Source organism: Mixophyes fleayi, chromosome 6 (genome assembly GCF_038048845.1).
Source record: "Mixophyes fleayi isolate aMixFle1 chromosome 6, aMixFle1.hap1, whole genome shotgun sequence".
Classification (NCBI taxonomy): domain Eukaryota; kingdom Metazoa; phylum Chordata; class Amphibia; order Anura; family Limnodynastidae; genus Mixophyes; species Mixophyes fleayi.
In genome coordinates, this window is record NC_134407.1 from 141980998 (window position 1) to 141998625 (window position 17628).

General features: G+C 39.3%; 2 protein-coding genes across 2 annotated transcripts in view; one reads left to right on the forward strand and one right to left on the reverse strand.

The window, feature by feature from the left end:
* Window positions 1-13134, reverse strand: ARFRP1 (ARF related protein 1). Its single transcript, XM_075176628.1, has 8 exons — window positions 13037-13134; window positions 11676-11777; window positions 11327-11414; window positions 11071-11153; window positions 9641-9722; window positions 7610-7680; window positions 1186-1286; window positions 1-849 (listed from the first exon to the last, which is right to left on the reverse strand). The coding sequence occupies exons 2-8, from the start codon at window positions 11766-11768 to the stop codon at window positions 762-764; spliced, it is 606 nt and encodes a 201-aa protein (XP_075032729.1). The 5' UTR covers window positions 11769-11777; window positions 13037-13134; the 3' UTR covers window positions 1-761.
* ZGPAT (zinc finger CCCH-type and G-patch domain containing) overlaps window positions 13135-17628 on the forward strand; it is a 17162-nt gene continuing 12668 nt past the window's right edge. The window contains exon 1 of the mRNA XM_075176624.1: window positions 13135-13437. The gene's annotated coding sequence lies outside the window, so the exon portion shown is untranslated. The remainder of the gene's footprint in view (window positions 13438-17628) is intronic.

Consider the following 17628-nt stretch of genomic DNA (forward strand, 5'->3'; position numbering starts at 1 on the left):
CAGCTTCCAATATTTTTTATTAATGGTTTCTTCTAATGGAGGAGACACCACAAATATATTCTTTCCTTGAATAACCAGTAAGATCCCTCCCCCCGCACACAGTAAAACAGTTGACTGACCTTTAGTATATCCACTGTCTACACATAATTGGGGCAACCATTTTGTGTGCTAAACCAATATTGGTTGGAATGTAGCCTATCATGTAACTAAAACCCTGCAACATCACTTTGGCATAAAATGCCTCACAAGTCATTGAGCTCACCTGCTTCAGCTGACAAAACTGCTGAAGTGCCTCATACCTCATTGATGCCACTAGTTCCCAATGAGTTAATAGGATCCATTCTCAGGAATATTGGTTCAGACCACAAAATGGTGACCTCCACTGCATGTTGGTGATGAGTGAACTTTAAATAAGGTTGTCAACAGTTTAATAACCCACAAGGTCCAAACATGACGTTACCACCAGATGAAGTAACAATTCCTAGGTAAATGTTCCTCCTAGGAGTGGCAGTCAGTACACAATGGTTTCCACGTTACCTACATCCAAGTATATTAGAGATACAGAGTTACGGTAACGGTCACCATATTGGTTAAATCACCCGCAGTGCAGAGGAGTTTGCAGTAAGCAAAGAAATAAATAGATTGCTATAAACGAGCCTCTCTTCTTTATGTGTATATATACATTCCAGTCTGCTGAGTGAGTGGACACAGCTCCACATTAAGATCATCTCCAGTCTCTGGGTGGTGATGTAAGCAAGTGTCTATGTGATATCCTTTTGTCTGGGAGGGCGATGAATATTTCTCACCACGCATTTCACCATCCACTCAACACCTTCGTTCAGTCCCCTCCTGCAAAATCGGAGTAGAAAGTGGTAGGTCAATCGTATAACTGGACACAAAAATCCTGCAACTTGGGGAACAACTTATGCAAACTATAGTGTACAAGAAAAATGTGCTTTAGGCCACACCAACAAATCAGATTTCATCTGTCATTTTTCTAGTACAGTTTAACAAACAAAATAAAACATCCTCTGGTTTACTGTACCTTTTCCCATGCGCATCACTATTCACCAATGACATGAATACAGAAAAGATATGGTGAATGATACAGTGATCTAAGCAAGGTAATATGTTTTTACATGAATCCAATTATAATGAATATCCCCCCACGCAACTAATTCTTACCCTGAGAGAGCAGAGCAGGCTTGGGTCAGACAGTCCCTCTTGCCGATCTTATTGATGCAGTCACTGAATGCTGTTTTGATGTCTGGAATTGACAGACAACCCTAGGAGAAAGGGACAATTAGATAGCATATTATTATTATTGTTGTTCATTTGTGTGCTCCACATCACCAGACATTAGCTGCCTCACACATTTAGGATCAGGTCTAGCCCCAAGGTTCATTACACATCAATGTAATAAAAACAATTGCAACAGGCAATCAGGCACTCACTTCAGGTTTAACTGCAGAAGCCTCTTAGAGTGGTATTGTATGGACAAGAAAATGTGGAGGCTTTGTCTCCTCCTTCAGGTATAACATTAGCAGTGCATGACTACAGTTTTTATCTCACAATCCTGAATTGCCTTCATGTATAGGAATTTACAATGGCTATTTGTGAAAGGATTATAAAGTGGCAAATTAGTAGGTATGTTTATATAACATCTACCCGGCCCTCACTGACAACATCAAACACTGAATTCGTCTCCCCGTGCTGCACTCCAGAAATTATATCCTCCAGCTTAAGCTGGGTACACACTACAGAAATTTCAACCAACATTTTACATGCAATCGATGTTCTGATCGCTCGGTCCATGGACTGCATACACACTAGCCTTGTTTAGGACGATAAAGGGAAAAGCGGATGTCCCTTTAGCGACTTTTTACAGCCATGTTGTCGTGAGCAATGACTAATTTCATACTCACTGTTGTGGATCGGTCGAAAGTTTATACACACTACACAACGGAAACGAGATTGGAACGAAAATATTAAACGGTACGACCAACCAAATGAGGCGACAATCGTCCATTTGGGCAGACTTCTGTCCATCTTGTCACTGCACACACTGACCCGACTTTTAAACGAGCGGTCGTATGTCGGCTGATTTAGCCGATTATTGGATGAAAACTGTGTAGTGTGTACCCAGCTTAAGATCCATTCAACAGTAGCAAAACAGAAAAAGAACCAGGGTACACGCAGGCTTCAGCAAAGGCTATACTTTGCAACTTAGCCATATTTATTCATATTTGCCAGCTTGGGACATAGCTGAGATAAAGAAAGCACAACAATTTTGCAGTAAGTGCCTTCTCACATGTTTTGCACCTGAGAAGAAATCAATTGTACTATATATACACATATGGCAATGAGTAGCCAAGGAAGAGCCATTATTAATACTTTTTGTACATGTATATGGATTTGCTAAGAATCATGTCCGGAAAACAGAACATGCACATCTACCAACCAACAGACTCTGGTAATGGCAACATTATCCAAAGTCTCTATTAATCTCCAGCACCAGCACATTCATACGTTTTTACATAAACTACTTCTGGTTTTGATATGAAACATGCACAGTGGAACCAGAAATGCTTTGTATTCAGTAGATATAATCAAATTTATATTTGGTGTTTTATATGTATTTATAGTGAATACTGATTTATCTTTATGGCTCAGAGTTTCTTTATAGTATATGAATGTACTGAAGGTCTTTTTTTTAGATCATGTGACAAGTTATTTAGGTCCATTTGTGGACTCTACACTCCATTTCTTATGCCATCCGCCCGGCTTACTGAACCCAGAGGAAATCTTAACAATATACATAGTGGTAATCACAGAGGCTGCTGTCTGGACACATTTTCCTGGGAACAGGTCTGAATCTACCTTGTGCCTATGTGAGGCAAAAGGAGCACTGGGCTTCCATCATATCCAGCAACCCTGGGACTTTTGTCTTTCTACATAAGCTTATAGGCATAATTTTAATGGGTGTGCATTTTTATTCACTATTAAAGGTTTTGTAAAAATTTTACACCATATATCCAATTATGTTATTCTGAGATTCTAAAACTTGAATTGACGTAACCAGTGTCCACATCCTGTGAAGGTTTCCTCGAAACCAGATTCATCCAGATAAGCCTATTTTTATATTAATTTGGTATGAACCACCTATATATTTTCACAGTGCACTTTTATCTTATCCTTTTCAGATTTTAACAATTTTGTTTTTAAAGGATGATTGCCACCCTAAATGCACAAGGAAATATTTATATTTAACTATTTTTATGGAACTTAAATACTTTATTCAAAATTTATTACATTTATTATTTATTGCACATTAAGCACATGTAATACCATACTGTTTGGTTTAACAGATATGTATTACTTTACTTTAATGATTGTGACAGTGTTTGTCTAGGAACCCTATGGGGGAGTCAAGAAAAAAAAAGGACATTGGGCACTTTGTAACTTGGACAGTAGTAACGGCGCTAATCAAAGCCGCCACATCATCCCAGAAAGAGGCTATTCCCGGGCATGACCACCAGATGTGGATGAAGGACCTCCGATTCCCACAGCCCCACCAACATAAGTTTGAAGTGGACCCGTAGATTTTCTTCAGCCGGATAGGAACCAGATACCAGCGGTAATACATTTTGTAGGTATTTTCCTTAACAAGAGAAGATGGAGGTCTTGTAGGATGGAGGTCTTGTCTCCCATGTGTCCTCATCTGGCGGTCTACCAAGTTCAGCCTACCATCGAAGTACAAGGACAGGGGTACGGGGTTGTTTGGATGAGAAAGTTTTATAAAGTGAAAATTCCCCTCTGCAATAGTGATTGGATACATAAGGATTCCAGGGGAGTAAGGGGTCTCGCTATATCAGACCTAGAAAACGAGTCAACAGTTTCTCACTTGAAGGTAAGCAAATTGGCTAACAGCAGGGAAATCAAATTTCTTTTGTAACAGTTGTAACATTGGTCTTCTGTTAGAATATTCCTCACTATCCTGATATCCTTCTCCTGCCATGCCTTAAATTGAGAATGAGATAGCCCAGGGGAAAATACTGGGTTGTCCCAGAGAGGTGTTACAAGGGAGTGGGTTGAGGCGATTTCAAAATGAAGCTTGCAGTAGTCCCATATCTGACAGGTAAATAAAGCAACTGGATGAGCTCGCAGTGAGAGAGGTCTAACGCCCATTGTGATTCCCAATGCCGAGCCCAGGGACAGCACCAGGCAGCAGGAAATCAATCCACCTAGGGCCTTGTCTTTTTGTAAACCACACCACCGTTTGACTCAGGTGAGTAGCAGTGTAGTATAAGCAGATGTCCGGCAAGTCCATACCACCATTATTCGTCACCCTACGAAAAGTGGCAAAACTAGTATGCGAGGGTTTATGCTGCCACACGAACTGAGAGAACCAGCGACGTAGTTGAATGAGGGTGGACCTAGGCACCTGCACGGTCTGAAAAAGACAAAGAGGGGCAGGATATTCATTTTAAAGGGCGACTATTCTGCCCAGCCAGGAGAATATAAGTTTTTGCCACCTGAGCAGATGTACCTTAATTGTATTAATTATGGTGGGGAAATTTTCTGCATACAGAGAATCATAATGGAGGTAATAAAGACACCTAGGTATTTTAGCTTAGACTGACGCCAGGAGAAGCTGAAGCTGCTTTTAAAGGAGACCCAGGGTTGAGGGAGTTATGTGGAGAGCTAGGGATTCAGTTTTGGAAAAGTTTCTCTTATAGCCCAAGATGAAACTATAAAGCAGGGAGTGTGGCAAACAGATTTAGCAGTGAGGTATGGGGGGAGGTTAATGTGAGGAGGATGTCATCTGCGAATAGGCTGAGTTTATATTCATCAGAACCCACAGTAACACCTTTGATATCTGGGGAGGTGCGAATTTTGGCTGCCAGGAGCTCAATCACAAGCAAAAATCAGGGGGGAGAGGGGGCACCCCTGACGAGTGCAGTTAGCGATCAGGATTGGGGAGGAAAGCTCCCCATTTACCGAAATCCTAGTAGAGGGATTAGAATATAAGGCCTAAATACCTTGGAGAAAGGTGCCCGCAAACACAAATTTCTGAAGAGTTTCCAGCATAAAGGGCCAGCTAATTCGGTCAAAGGCCTCTCTGCATCTAGGGACAGTACTTTATCCCGCGCCTGGCGGGTCGAAATAAAATCCACTTATGGACCAAGTGTGGCAATATGGTATTAAGAAGGTCAGCAAGAGCCTTCGCATAGATCTTAACGTCAGCATTCAAGAGTGAAATGAGCCTATAGACGGGTCTTTGCCCTCCTTCAGGATAACAATAATACAGGCCTCAAAAGTCTCTTTTGAAAAGGAACCACCCTTTAACACATTATTGAACATGTCAACAAGATAGGGCGACAGAATCTCACTAAATGTCTTATAATACGTGGGCGTGAAGCAGTCAGGGCCCAGTGCCTAGTTTGATTTCAAGTGTTTGATGACTAGATATTTCCGGAGTTGTGAAATCCGCCCATATTTGTTCAAGTGTGCCCGGCAATAGTCTAGGTAAGTGGCACTGGGAAAGAAAATGTTTTGGAGGCCTCTGCTGAAGGTGGAGAGGGAGCGTTAGAGGAGTTTAGAGCCTTTTACAACAAACTATATAATATCTCACAATCTATTATATTTGTGGGATCCTGTGTGAAGCCGCCCGAGTGGGATTTAACACGGAGTACATTGCTCTGAGAGTTTAGAAAGTAGGCTAGTCGCCAGCCATCTGTCCGCCTTATCTCCTTTTTGAGATTCATAATTTTAATATATTTACAGCTGCTATATAGCTGAAATTTACAGATCTGATCAAACTGTATCAAAGCATATTTTGAAGCCACTATAATATGAGCTCACACACACTTATAAAATATATATAAATATATATATATATAGAAAACGACTGCAAACACTAATATTAAAGCCATGAAGGTAAATTACACTATTCAGTGTTACCCTGACATTCCAATGTAGCTCCATTATCATAGGAGTGCACAGCACATTTCATTAAGGTATGCACTCAGAGAAACCTAGAGGGGGATACTCTGCGCCGCAGTGATGCCCCTTCCCCACCGAAGTTCATATTACGGCACGCAGTAGTAACCACCCCTCAAGTTCATATTACTGCACACATTCATGATAAATCATGTATTTACTTTAAAAGCCTTTAAAACCTAGCACAGTCATGCCGGTAAATAAGAAAAAAGTATTTATATAGCTTGTTTTTCCATCTCCCTCTTTGTAGGGCCATCTCCATACTAAATGTATTGCAATGGAAAATATATTGAACAACAAATACCAATTCAGCAAGCTTTAGTTAGAGTAGGATTGCTAGCTGCTAGGACAACTTTCCCCGATGCTGGTGTAAGCCCGGGACTGATCTACAGCTCAGCCAATTTTCTGCTTGCAGGTTCCAGACCTTGTGTCACGACACCTAGGGCCTGATTCATCAAGGCATGTATCTGCTGTTTATAAAGGTATTGTTCGCAAAATCACGCTGCGCGTGCCGAGAGGAACGTCCTTGAATGCAGACCGCTCCACTGCGTCTTCGTATGCAAAGGACACTTGCTACAAGCTACAATTCTAAGAAGTGAACGAGGTGGGGAAGGTGCGTTTTGCCAAAGTTAATGTACAGTAGAAGCGTGCCAAACTCAAGCGCACGCAGCCACGTCCGAATCCAACTGAAAGTGTCTCAAAGTTACTTATTTTTCTGCCGTATCTCTTGCTCCAGCTAAAGAGCTAGTCTAAGTTCTGATCACTAGTCATGACAGCCTCTTATGCATGCTATAACATGTATTTTAGTATTTTATGTTAGCAAACATTAACATTCTTATAAATGTAGTTCATGGAAAAAAAAACTTTTTATTTTAACAGTTTTATCATAAATGCCTTTATTACTAACAGGTGACATTAAGTCAAGATTTTTTTTTTCCTGTGCATTCTTTTGCGAATTTATAATCCACATAGGTATTGGACGTATCCTGCAGCGTCTTGTGTAGTAGCGCACAGCAAACCTACACCCGATTTCAAAGGCATACGTATCTTGAGATCCATGCCTTGATGAATTCAGGAGTACGCAAAGCCAGCTACATGCGTATAATACTGAACGAAGGTTGCGCTCAGAATACATGTCTTGATGAATCAGACCCTAGTGAGAGAAACCATTAAGGAATCTGTAATAGTCAGTGAAGGGAAAACTCACCTGTTTGCCATGGCTACATTATTAAGTGTAAAGGAGATAGCTATAATAATATGCCATTTGGTATGATAAACAATTTATTTTTTCTTTTTGGTTAAAGGAAAATCATTAACTAGATAACTAGTATCGCATTGATCATGAATCTTGATGGTTAACCTAATACTTGACTCCTCTTCATTGCAATTTCGAATTGATTTGTGGCTTCCTCCACTGGCCGATACACCCAATCATGCCTAGTGTGCCAAAACTGAAATTTAGATTGAGTTTGGCTCTCTCTATACACACCACACCGCTGCAAGTCTCCCCATTCTTTTAAATAGACCACCCACATACAAAATGACATTTTGGAGATTATTATTTTGACAAGAACATGATGGTCACAAGAGTCACCGCCAAGATTACCTCCACATCCTGTTTATTTGCCAGCACTAAGATGGGTACACCTTCCAAGGCTTCACTGCTAATCATTCGCTCTGCAAGACACAGACATGAATGAGATGGAAGAACAGAGCTTACTGTACTATATCAATCCAAATAAAAAGTGGGGCTACCAAGCCTTTCCAGACTGCAGACTTTGGAGTGCCAATTCCTCCGAGCTATCAGCACCAGTCTGTAGATGGATATTTTTACTTATTTTGTTCTTTCTACACTTCCTCTTTTCTTGTCCGCACAAGAAAAGAGGGAGTGTAAATGGTGGACAACGGAACCTAAATGCACTAGTAGTGATTATTATTATTATTAGATTTAACTTCCCATTATTAGTACAAATTTCATATTTTTAATTGTTTGGAAGGTGCTATCTTCATGACTGATTTAAACCAGATATATGTGTAGAAAGAACAAAATAAGTCATATGTAATGGATACTTAGAACCCGTATATTCATAATATATATATACAGTGTGTAATAGATAAACAGAATTTAGGCAAATATATACTGAACAGCAAGATAGTGCATTGCCTTAAAACATTTTTATAACAACTATAGGGAATCTTTGAAGTTAAGCGGATATCAGTATACAGAACATATAGTTTGTAGACATTTGAATTACAGATATTTTAAATCACTGATGGACTACACTAGCTGAACAAGCATTACATATGGACTAATAATGAAGTAGAAGACAAATTAATACTGCTATATACACCAGACAAAGTGAAATCCACACATCAGATCAACCACTGGCTATTTTAAATAACCAATATATAATTTCTTATTCTTTCACCTCCATTTTTATATTTCGCTGCAAAATCGTGTATTAATAAACTTTGGTAACAATGACATTTTCATTTTAAATAAAAATTAGATTTAAATTACTTCGATTGTGCACCCATTACATATAACTTCTTTTGTTCTTTCTACACATATACTGAAAAACAAAACATTACTTTATTGGAAAGTAAGTGCACCACAAGAGGGGGCTGTTTGGTCTCATACTGGAAGCAGTAAGGTCAAAAGTGGGTGAACTCATTTATCACTCGATCTGTTTTTTCTATTTCACCCCAGTCTATTTTTCACCAAAAGGATTGTTGGGAGTTATTTATATTAGTGCATGTCCAATATGAAATAATATATGGAAATTCACCTTTAATAGGGCATCAGTATTCACCTAAACTCATGTGGAAAGTGAAAGTGCATTTTGTAAATTTTGTTTGTCCACGTTTGAGTGAATAAACAAGAACGAACTGCCAAGCTGATATTATCCAAAGTGGAATTTTTTTTAGTGAAAAGCTATTTACGTACACATTAGGAGAATTTGTGAATATATATATATATATATATATATATATATATATATATATATATATATATATATATATATATATATATATATATATATACTGTGTTCACCTACTTATTGTATTCCTAATGAGTAAGTGTTGTGGCACTCTTGGGTAACATCTGGGCAGCATTCGCTGAGGAGTATTTATTAAGAGAGGTATTAATTTATATACCGGTTGCACACCTCACAACATTTCGACATGCCAAATATGGACAAAACCTGTCCCATCCAGATATGCCCACTTTTGGGTGAACCTCCACCCATTTTTGAGTAAGTGCCACCCCTTTTGAAGTCTGCACCTTGGGACTTTCATGTCAAAAATCAGAACATTTGGGAGGTATGAGGTTAGAAGCAAGGTGGCAGGTTTTGCAAGTTACACTTCAGAACTTATCTCATCGAGTCATCCAGTAAATTATAACAGACACATCCCAAACAGTGTGTTCAGGATGCACGTGTGCTTACACACTGCAACCCTGTATTTCCACGCAATAACATAAGCTTAGCTGCCATGCTAACACATACTCCAACACTATGGGCACTTATAATATCATAGAAGCTTCCAGAGGAAATGCTATGGGAATCCATACATTGCATCTACAGTTAAAGTGGTGTGATAAAACAACACAAACATTTCACATTTCCTGACTCACCGAAAGCTCGTTTTGACTCTGATAAACGTGTCTCATCCGTGGAATCAATGACATATATCACTCCGTGGGACTCTGCATAATACTGAGAGAGCAGACATTAGCAAGTACTGGAAAGCTGTATAAAAGGATGACTAATAACATATAATAATGTACAGCTGTGCTATACACCCAGTGGTTTTATGGATGATACAAACCACATAAGTACAAGATGAGGAACAGGCAAAAAATGATAACTACCCTTCTCAATAGAACCCATCCCCCCTCCTCAAAAAAACAAAACAAGGGAGCCCCATCACGTTCCCTACCCTTGTCCTCTAATGAATGATCTTTTATTTGTTGGTATGCAGTATATTAGTTTAGTCTATTGTATATGACAAATGGTCAGATACATGTGGTTTTGATTCTGTATGCTTTAGGGAGCATTGTGTTCCATTCCCTTTATGAACCCTTCCCCCTTTTTTTTTTCTTCTGTACCCCTTTTGAAAAACTTTAAAAAATCAATAAAATATTTTATTCGTTTAAAAAAAACAAAAAAAAAAACAAAACATTAACCTGTCACATACACACAGTGGAGGCAGACATTTTGTGGGTTACATCAACATTTAAGAGGATGCAGTCTATAAATTCACTAGGATCCAGTGACATCACTGAGGCATAAAGTGCCCTTTAACTTTTAATACAATGTAATACAAAACAAATTGCTGTTAAAATATATAGCATTAATTTATGTTTGAAATAAACACTCTGAGGACACTTAATGATTTATAAAGATTAAAAGTGTATACAATGCAAACAATTCATATGTAATATGTACTGAATGCCTGCAAAACTGCAGAATTGAATATATATGTAAAATAGATTAAAAAAAAGAAAACCAAGAAAACACTGAAGTCTGTTAAAATTATTTATTTAAATCACTACATCAAAATTGATTGTATTTATTCCACTGAAGATGATGTTTCATACAGGATTAATGTATAAGCTTAACTGCAAAGAGTCATATGGGTAGATTTACTACAACTTCTAAAAAGGAAAAGTGGATGTGTGGCCCATAGCAACCAATCAGATTCTAGTTATTTTCTAGAATCTATTAGATAAATTATAGCTAGAATCTGATTGGTTGCTGCAGGCAACACCTCCATTTTACCTTTTTAGAAGTTTAGTAAAGCTACCACATATAGTGTTCCACTACGAATTCTAAACTTAGGGGTATATTTGCTAAACTGCGGGTTTTAAAAAGTGTTGATGTTGCCTATAGCAACCAATCAGATTCTAGCTGTCATTTTGTAAAATGTACAAAATAAATGCTAACTAGAATCTGATTGATTGCATAGGCAACATCTCCACTTTTTCAAACCCGCAGTTTAGTAAATACACCCCCTTAGTGTTATGTGGTCCGGGGACTGACCCGGGTCATTATGAGGACTCACCTTGTCCCACAAAGACTGCAACTCTTCCTGTCCCCCAAGATCCCAGAACATTAAACGGGCTTTCCCCACATCGATCGTACCAACTGCAAGACAGAGAACCCATCCTGAGACTATAATTGGGAACCCAACAAAGAACAAGGAGGAGAGACCAAAAGAAGTAAAACTATTTTCTCCAGCTATAGATTATTTTGATATTTGTTTCCCACCTTATATTTGTTAGGGTCAACTCCCAACACTGCTTATATCAAATACTCACTGTTGAGGCCAACTGTAGTTGTAATTTTGGAGAGATTCATCCCTTTGTAGTTACGGCAAAATCTGATTTTAGTCTGTTCCAAAAACGTCTGGAAGTGAAAGTTCAACAATGAGCTATAACCGATTATTCATATATAATGATAAAACCCATCTTACTAGTATTGCCATTTAAACCCATAGCCACTCCTGATATACTACATAATCCACCGCAGCTACCTCTGATTCACTACCCACCCCATATTAACTCACCATCCTCACCACACAACAACCTAATATACTACCCTCTCCCATGTCATAACCAAATATATTGTTTACCCAGACCCCATACTAGGAGACATTTTCAAACTCACCGTCTTCCCAGCATTGTCCAGCCCTAGTATCAGGATACAGTACTCATCCTTCTGGAACATGTACTTGTACAGCCCAGATAGAAGTGTATACATGATGAAATCCTGTAGGGGGCAGTGTACTATGTTATCACTGTAACATCAGCAGAAAAATACATCACAATGTCACAACTGTCATCAGCAGTTCAGTTTCTCAACGAAAAGAGCATCAGACATTTATAAGAAATCTTATCAAAATGTGATAATAGATCATCATGTCATAGTGAATCTATTTTGAAAAACTGGGGGTAAATGTATCAAGCTGCAAGTTTCCAGCGGGTTTGAAAAATTGAGATGTTGCCTATAGCAACCAATCAGATTCTAGTTATTTATTTAGTACATTCTGCAAAATAATAGCTAGAATCTGATTGGTTGCTATAGGCAGCATCTCCACTTTTCAAACTCGCAGCTTGATACATTTACCCCCTGGTATCTTGGGAGCCACCTAACTGATGATAGAAATCCTATTTAGACATTTACACAGCTCGTTAGTTGTACAATATCAGCCAATGTCAAAAAGCTGTGGCCACGATCTTAAAGTGGTTTAATCTATACTGAACGCAAATAAGTTTCCAGGATAACAAGGCATTGCTCTATTTGCATATTTATCAAAGCTGCTTTAGAACAATATTTATATTAAAATATGTGTATATGTAACTGCACAAATTCATTAACATAAATCATGTAAGAAAACTTTATTTTCTTACATGATTTATGCTATCCACTGTGATCATGCTGTTGGGATATCAAGTTAGGAATTCATGATAATCTCCAAAACTGGCTCACACATTTACCCATTTCTGAACATCTCCTTAAACATGTCAAACTGATGTTTTGAAAGTATCTCAGTCCGATAAACGTAACCAGCAAATTGTTATACAATTAGATCTAGTTGTGACAATTAGAACTAATTGTGGGAATTAGACTAAAACAGACCAATGAGCATCATGTATAAGTATATAGCTAAATTTCTATGTATTATACTTCCAAAATAAAAGTTTTGAAAATTATAACCTTCTAGAAAAGTTTTCTATAACAAGTTTTTACATTATGATACATCTGATCTAGATATTCATATGAATCAGCTATTATACAGAAAATGTAGCCTAGACTAATGAAGGTCCCTGAGGAGCACCACTGGCCCCTAGATAACACGCAGGGGCCAGTGATACCAGTTATCCTATCAATAACACAGCTGACTCTCTCCATGTAGCAATAAAATAATAAGCATGAATGATTAGACCTTGTACTAAACACACATAAAATAAACTGCCCCTATCCAGGGAAGAGGAGATCTGCCACCTCTCCCATCAACCCATACTCACCTCCACCTCTACAGATCCCCATCAGCACAAAGCACAAATCAGGCCTCGGCCAACACTGACTTCCGTCGCCTCTCGCAAAGCATTCTGGGATAGGAAGCCTATGTGTGACTAGCGAGCGTCCATCTTGTGTGTGGCACTTCCTAAAACCTGAATCGATCGATTATATTATTTTTTTATTTTATTTTTTTCCCCCTTGTTAGATTGGTACAAATATCGTCATGCGAATATATGCGTGTGTGTGTGTGTGCACGACTGAAGCTTAATAATAATATACAACGAGCGGACCGCTGGCGTTAATGAATGGTTTCCACCAAAATGGCCGCAGGTTACGTCTATGCAGAGCTCTATGGTCAGTGACGCCATTAAGCCGGTGTCATGTCGTCTTTGTAAGAGTGAGATAGGTAAGATTTAAAATGACTGTGGATAATATCTTGTAACTTATAGCTACAGAACATCCCACGGCAAGTTGTGGCTCTGCAGCTGTTGTGGAACTATAAGACCCAGCATGTCTTTCCAGCCATTGGCTGAGACGCCAGTTGCCTAGTTGAAAACTAACTTCCAGGGACAGTCCCAGGGTTTAAACATCTACCTAGAAATATCTCCATTTTTCAACATTCAGCAATTGCACGACAAAATTACTCGTGCATATAGATGCAATTCTTACAATCTATTATTAAGTTCTGTGGTTTATAAGTTGATATTTAATGAAGAGTATCAAAAATGCTAAAAAAAAAAAGTATGTTGTGGTTTAATTATCGTTTATTATTCTGTAAACATGACATGGTTTGGAGTGGTTCAAGATCTGCAGAGATAGTATTAGGATTGTGTTCCTGGTAACTATTTTAAATGTTAACTGTACATTTTACACCATTTGTGGAAATACGAGTCACAGTATGGCTTTGCTGTTAATGCACGAGACTCCTACGGTACATATAGGTCATACTTGCTTACTTTTCTGGGGAGTCCAGGAGAGAAAGCCACCCTTCCACTACCCGTAGACTTGTATTGCGCACTAAGGGACAGGGTGTGATGATGCAAATTGTGTCTCCATGCCCCAACTCTTACCACTTAGACCTCCCCTCCAGGGGAGTACGATAATAGTCATACTTGCCTACTCTCCCGAAACTTCAGTGAGACTCCTTATTTTCGGGGAGTTTGCCTGGACTCCCAGCAGAATAATCCACATCCTGCTTTACTTTCTTCTGAAGTGGGTGTGCTCTTGATGATGCAAACTGCATGACATATAATTCGTGTTGTCACACCCCCACACTTGTATACAGCCTTGCAATTTTAATTTTTTAAAACTTTTTATTTGTAACAACAGGTAATAACAATACAAGTTATTGAGTACATTTAAATATTAATGACAAAGACTTCAAAAGAATAAATGCGTCCTTCGCAATGTGGTATAATACAGATAATAGCTAGGCGCGAAAGGTCTAGCTGACGTAGATAGTAGTGACGATCATGCCACCACAGTTGAGAGACCCTATAAGGTTGCGGATAAATGAAGATTAGAAAAGACTGCTGTTGTTTTTTTTTTTTTAGATTTTTGTAGGGAAAGGAAAGTGTGTGTGTGTGTGTGTGTTTTGGGGGGGGGGGTGTCTTCAGTGTGGATGTGATGTACGTCCCTGCACAGGAATACCAGGGGCCCCACACTTTATGAAAAGCAGGGACTGTATAGTTGAGGAGACTTGTCACATATTCCATGGAGGCAGTGTGCCAGGTTCTATTTATAACAGCCTCTCTAGAGGATTGCAAAGCTTTCTTCCAGTCACCGGCTATCTGAAGTTGCACTGCGTTATATATGTGGCAAATAAGTTTATCCGAGGATTTGGAGATCCCTTTGATAGGCTGACACAGGAGGCACAATAATTGAAGTAGCCTGCTTAATCAGGAGCAAGACATCATCCCAAAATTTAGCAACTATAGGGCATTCCCACCATATGTGGTGGAAGGTTCCCACTGAACCATAATTATGCCAACAAAGATTAGAGGCGTGGGGATAAATAGAGTGCATTCTCACAGGAACCATATACCATCTAGTATAAGTCTTATAGGTATTTTCTCGAATGGCTGTACTAATGGGCGATCTTGATATCCTTTGTCAAAGGAGCGACCACTCCTCCTCCTCCAAAACTACTCCAATATCCTGCTCCAACGCCCGTTCAAATGGTTGCGTGGGAGGGGATGTGGAAGACACGAGAGAACTGTACAGGATTGATATATAGCCTCGGCGTCCCGGGCTGTAAATGCAGTGACCAGTGACGTTCAAAGGGTGTTGGGGGGGGGGGGGGAAGGGGCGAAGCTCAGATGATTGTGTCTGGGCTTGTATAAAACTTTTTGCTTGCATATAGTGGAAGTATAGGTTGCTTGGGTGATCGTGTTGTTCACGTAAGTCATAAAGGAACATGGTGCATGCTCACCAATCAGGTGAATGAAATGGTCTAGACCCACCTTCCTCCAGGGGTAAGCAAAATTTTTAATGCACCCCAGTGGGAATCGAGGGTGTCTCCAAAGCGGAGTAAGTGGCGAGGGGTAGGGGGCCAATGCATATTGCTTGTTCAGTTTGTCCCATATCTCCAACGTAAAATGAATGGAGAGGATGGCATAGGCTGATGCCAGGGATCCAGGGTAAAAAGCTTACTCCCATGTCTAAAGACATCATTTCTTCGATGTCCACCCACTTTTTAGACCTACAGGCGATAGCCAAGAGAGGAGATGAGTCAATTGTGTGGCATTATAGTATTTATCAAATAAATATTTTTAGATTTGGCTAAACAGAGCCTACTACGTCTGGGTCTTTTATCTTGCCACACGTAATTACCACAGAGAGACTGAATAGAGCTCAGGAAGGAATCTGGTACTTTGACAGGGAGGGTTTGAAATGGGTATAACAACCTGGGCAGAAGGTTCATTTAATGGTATTTATTCTCCCGAGCCACGAGATACAAAGAGAATTCCAGGTGAGTAGGTCTTGTTTAATAGTAGATAGCAAAGAGGGATAGTTGGCCTGAAACAGAGTTTCATAAGAAGTTGTGAGGAAACGTCCAAGTATCGAATTGCACGAGGACACCACTGAAAATCAAAGTTAAGTTCCAATAGTTTCTTAGTGTGAGGCGGAAGGTGTATTTGGAATTATTCACTTTATCTCCGGAGAGAAAACCAAAGTTCTGCAGCTCCACAAATAGGTTAGGAAGGGAGGTCTGGGGTGAGGATAGAGTTAGGAGGACATTGTCCGCAAAGAGAGAAATCTTTGTCTACTGTTAGCATGGATTCCCTTCACATCTGGGTTCAGTCGAATCCGAGTAACAAGTGGTTCAATACATAGCGCATTAATGAGTGGGGAAAGAGGGCAAATTTGTCTCGTTCCATTTTTACTACCAAACATGGAGGAGCTCAAGCCATTCGTCGAGACCGAGGAGGACGGGTTATGGTATAGTGCTTGATTACCTTGAAGAAAAATATTAAACAATTCAAAGGTTTTAAGGGTTTGAAACATAAATGGCCAAGACAGCCTATCGAAGGCTTTCTCTGCATCTAACGCTAAAATTACCGAGGGTAGTTTGGATTGATTTATATAGGAAATCAAGTCTATTATCATCCTGGTATTATCAAGGGCTTGTCTATTAGGAACAAACTCATCTTAATCTGGATCGATAAGTTGTGACAGGTGATTGTTCAACCTGTTTGCTAAGATCTTAGCAAATAGCTTGATGTCCGTGTTTAGTAGAGAAATGGGCCGATAGTTGGCGCAAATTGTGGGGACTTTGTTGGGTTTGGGTATGACTATAATAGCGGAACGTGTGGTGTCTTTGTGAAACTTCCAACAGTGGAGAACCGAGTTAATAGTAGAAAGTAGATGCGGGGTCAGGACCAGGAGCCTTAGATGCTTTTTGGGACTTGAGGGTTACTTTAATCTCATTCTCAAAGATTTTCTTGTTCAATTTGGAAGCTATGATCCTATCTAGTTCTGGTAGTTTATAAGCCTTTAGAAATTGCTGAATAATGGCAGGTGAGGAGGATGAAGGGGGGCCATCAGTATTTAAATTATAGAGAGAGTTGTAAAATCTGTGAAAAGAGTCATTGATAACTGTTGGATTAAGTGTACCCTTTTTATCTCTTATTGTTATGATTTCCTGTGCTGCTTGTTTAGCTTTAAGTTTATTTGATAGCATAGTATCTGACTTGTTACTTTTTTCATAGAATTTTTGATTGAGCTAGCGAAAGACTCGCTCAGTTTTTCCGCCAGTAGCGATTGAATTTCGTCCCTAATGAAAATAATTTGTTTATAAACTGATTTTGAATGGTTTTGTTTATGGATATGTTCGAGCTGCTGCAATTGGGCAGTAAGAGAATTTAATTTCATGGTTTGCTGCTTTTTGCGAAAGGATGCATTATTGATAATGGCCCCTCTAATGACTGATTTGTGTGCCTCCCATACGGTGGCAAGAGAGGATTCAGGAGTCAGATAAAGGTCAAGATATTCTTGGATTTGGGAGCCCACCTGTTCTTTAAACTGGGGAAGTTTAAGCAAGGATTCGTTTAGTTTCCATGGCGATCTGCCTTTAGAATTATTCAGGAGATCAAAC

What these genes read in the sequence shown, in the direction of transcription:
- ARFRP1 (XM_075176628.1), bottom strand. Translation starts at nt 11,768, where the DNA reads ATGTATACACTTCTATCTGGGCTGTACAAGTACATGTTCCAGAAGGAT. An exon ending in AACTACAGTTGGCCTCAACA is followed by an intron (nt 11,154 to 11,326) that starts GTGAGTATTTGA and finishes TCTGTCTTGCAG; the next exon opens with TTGGTACGATCGATGTGGGG. An exon ending in TGCAGTCTTTGTGGGACAAG is followed by an intron (nt 9,723 to 11,070) that starts GTGAGTCCTCAT and finishes CTGCTCTCTCAG; the next exon opens with TATTATGCAGAGTCCCACGG.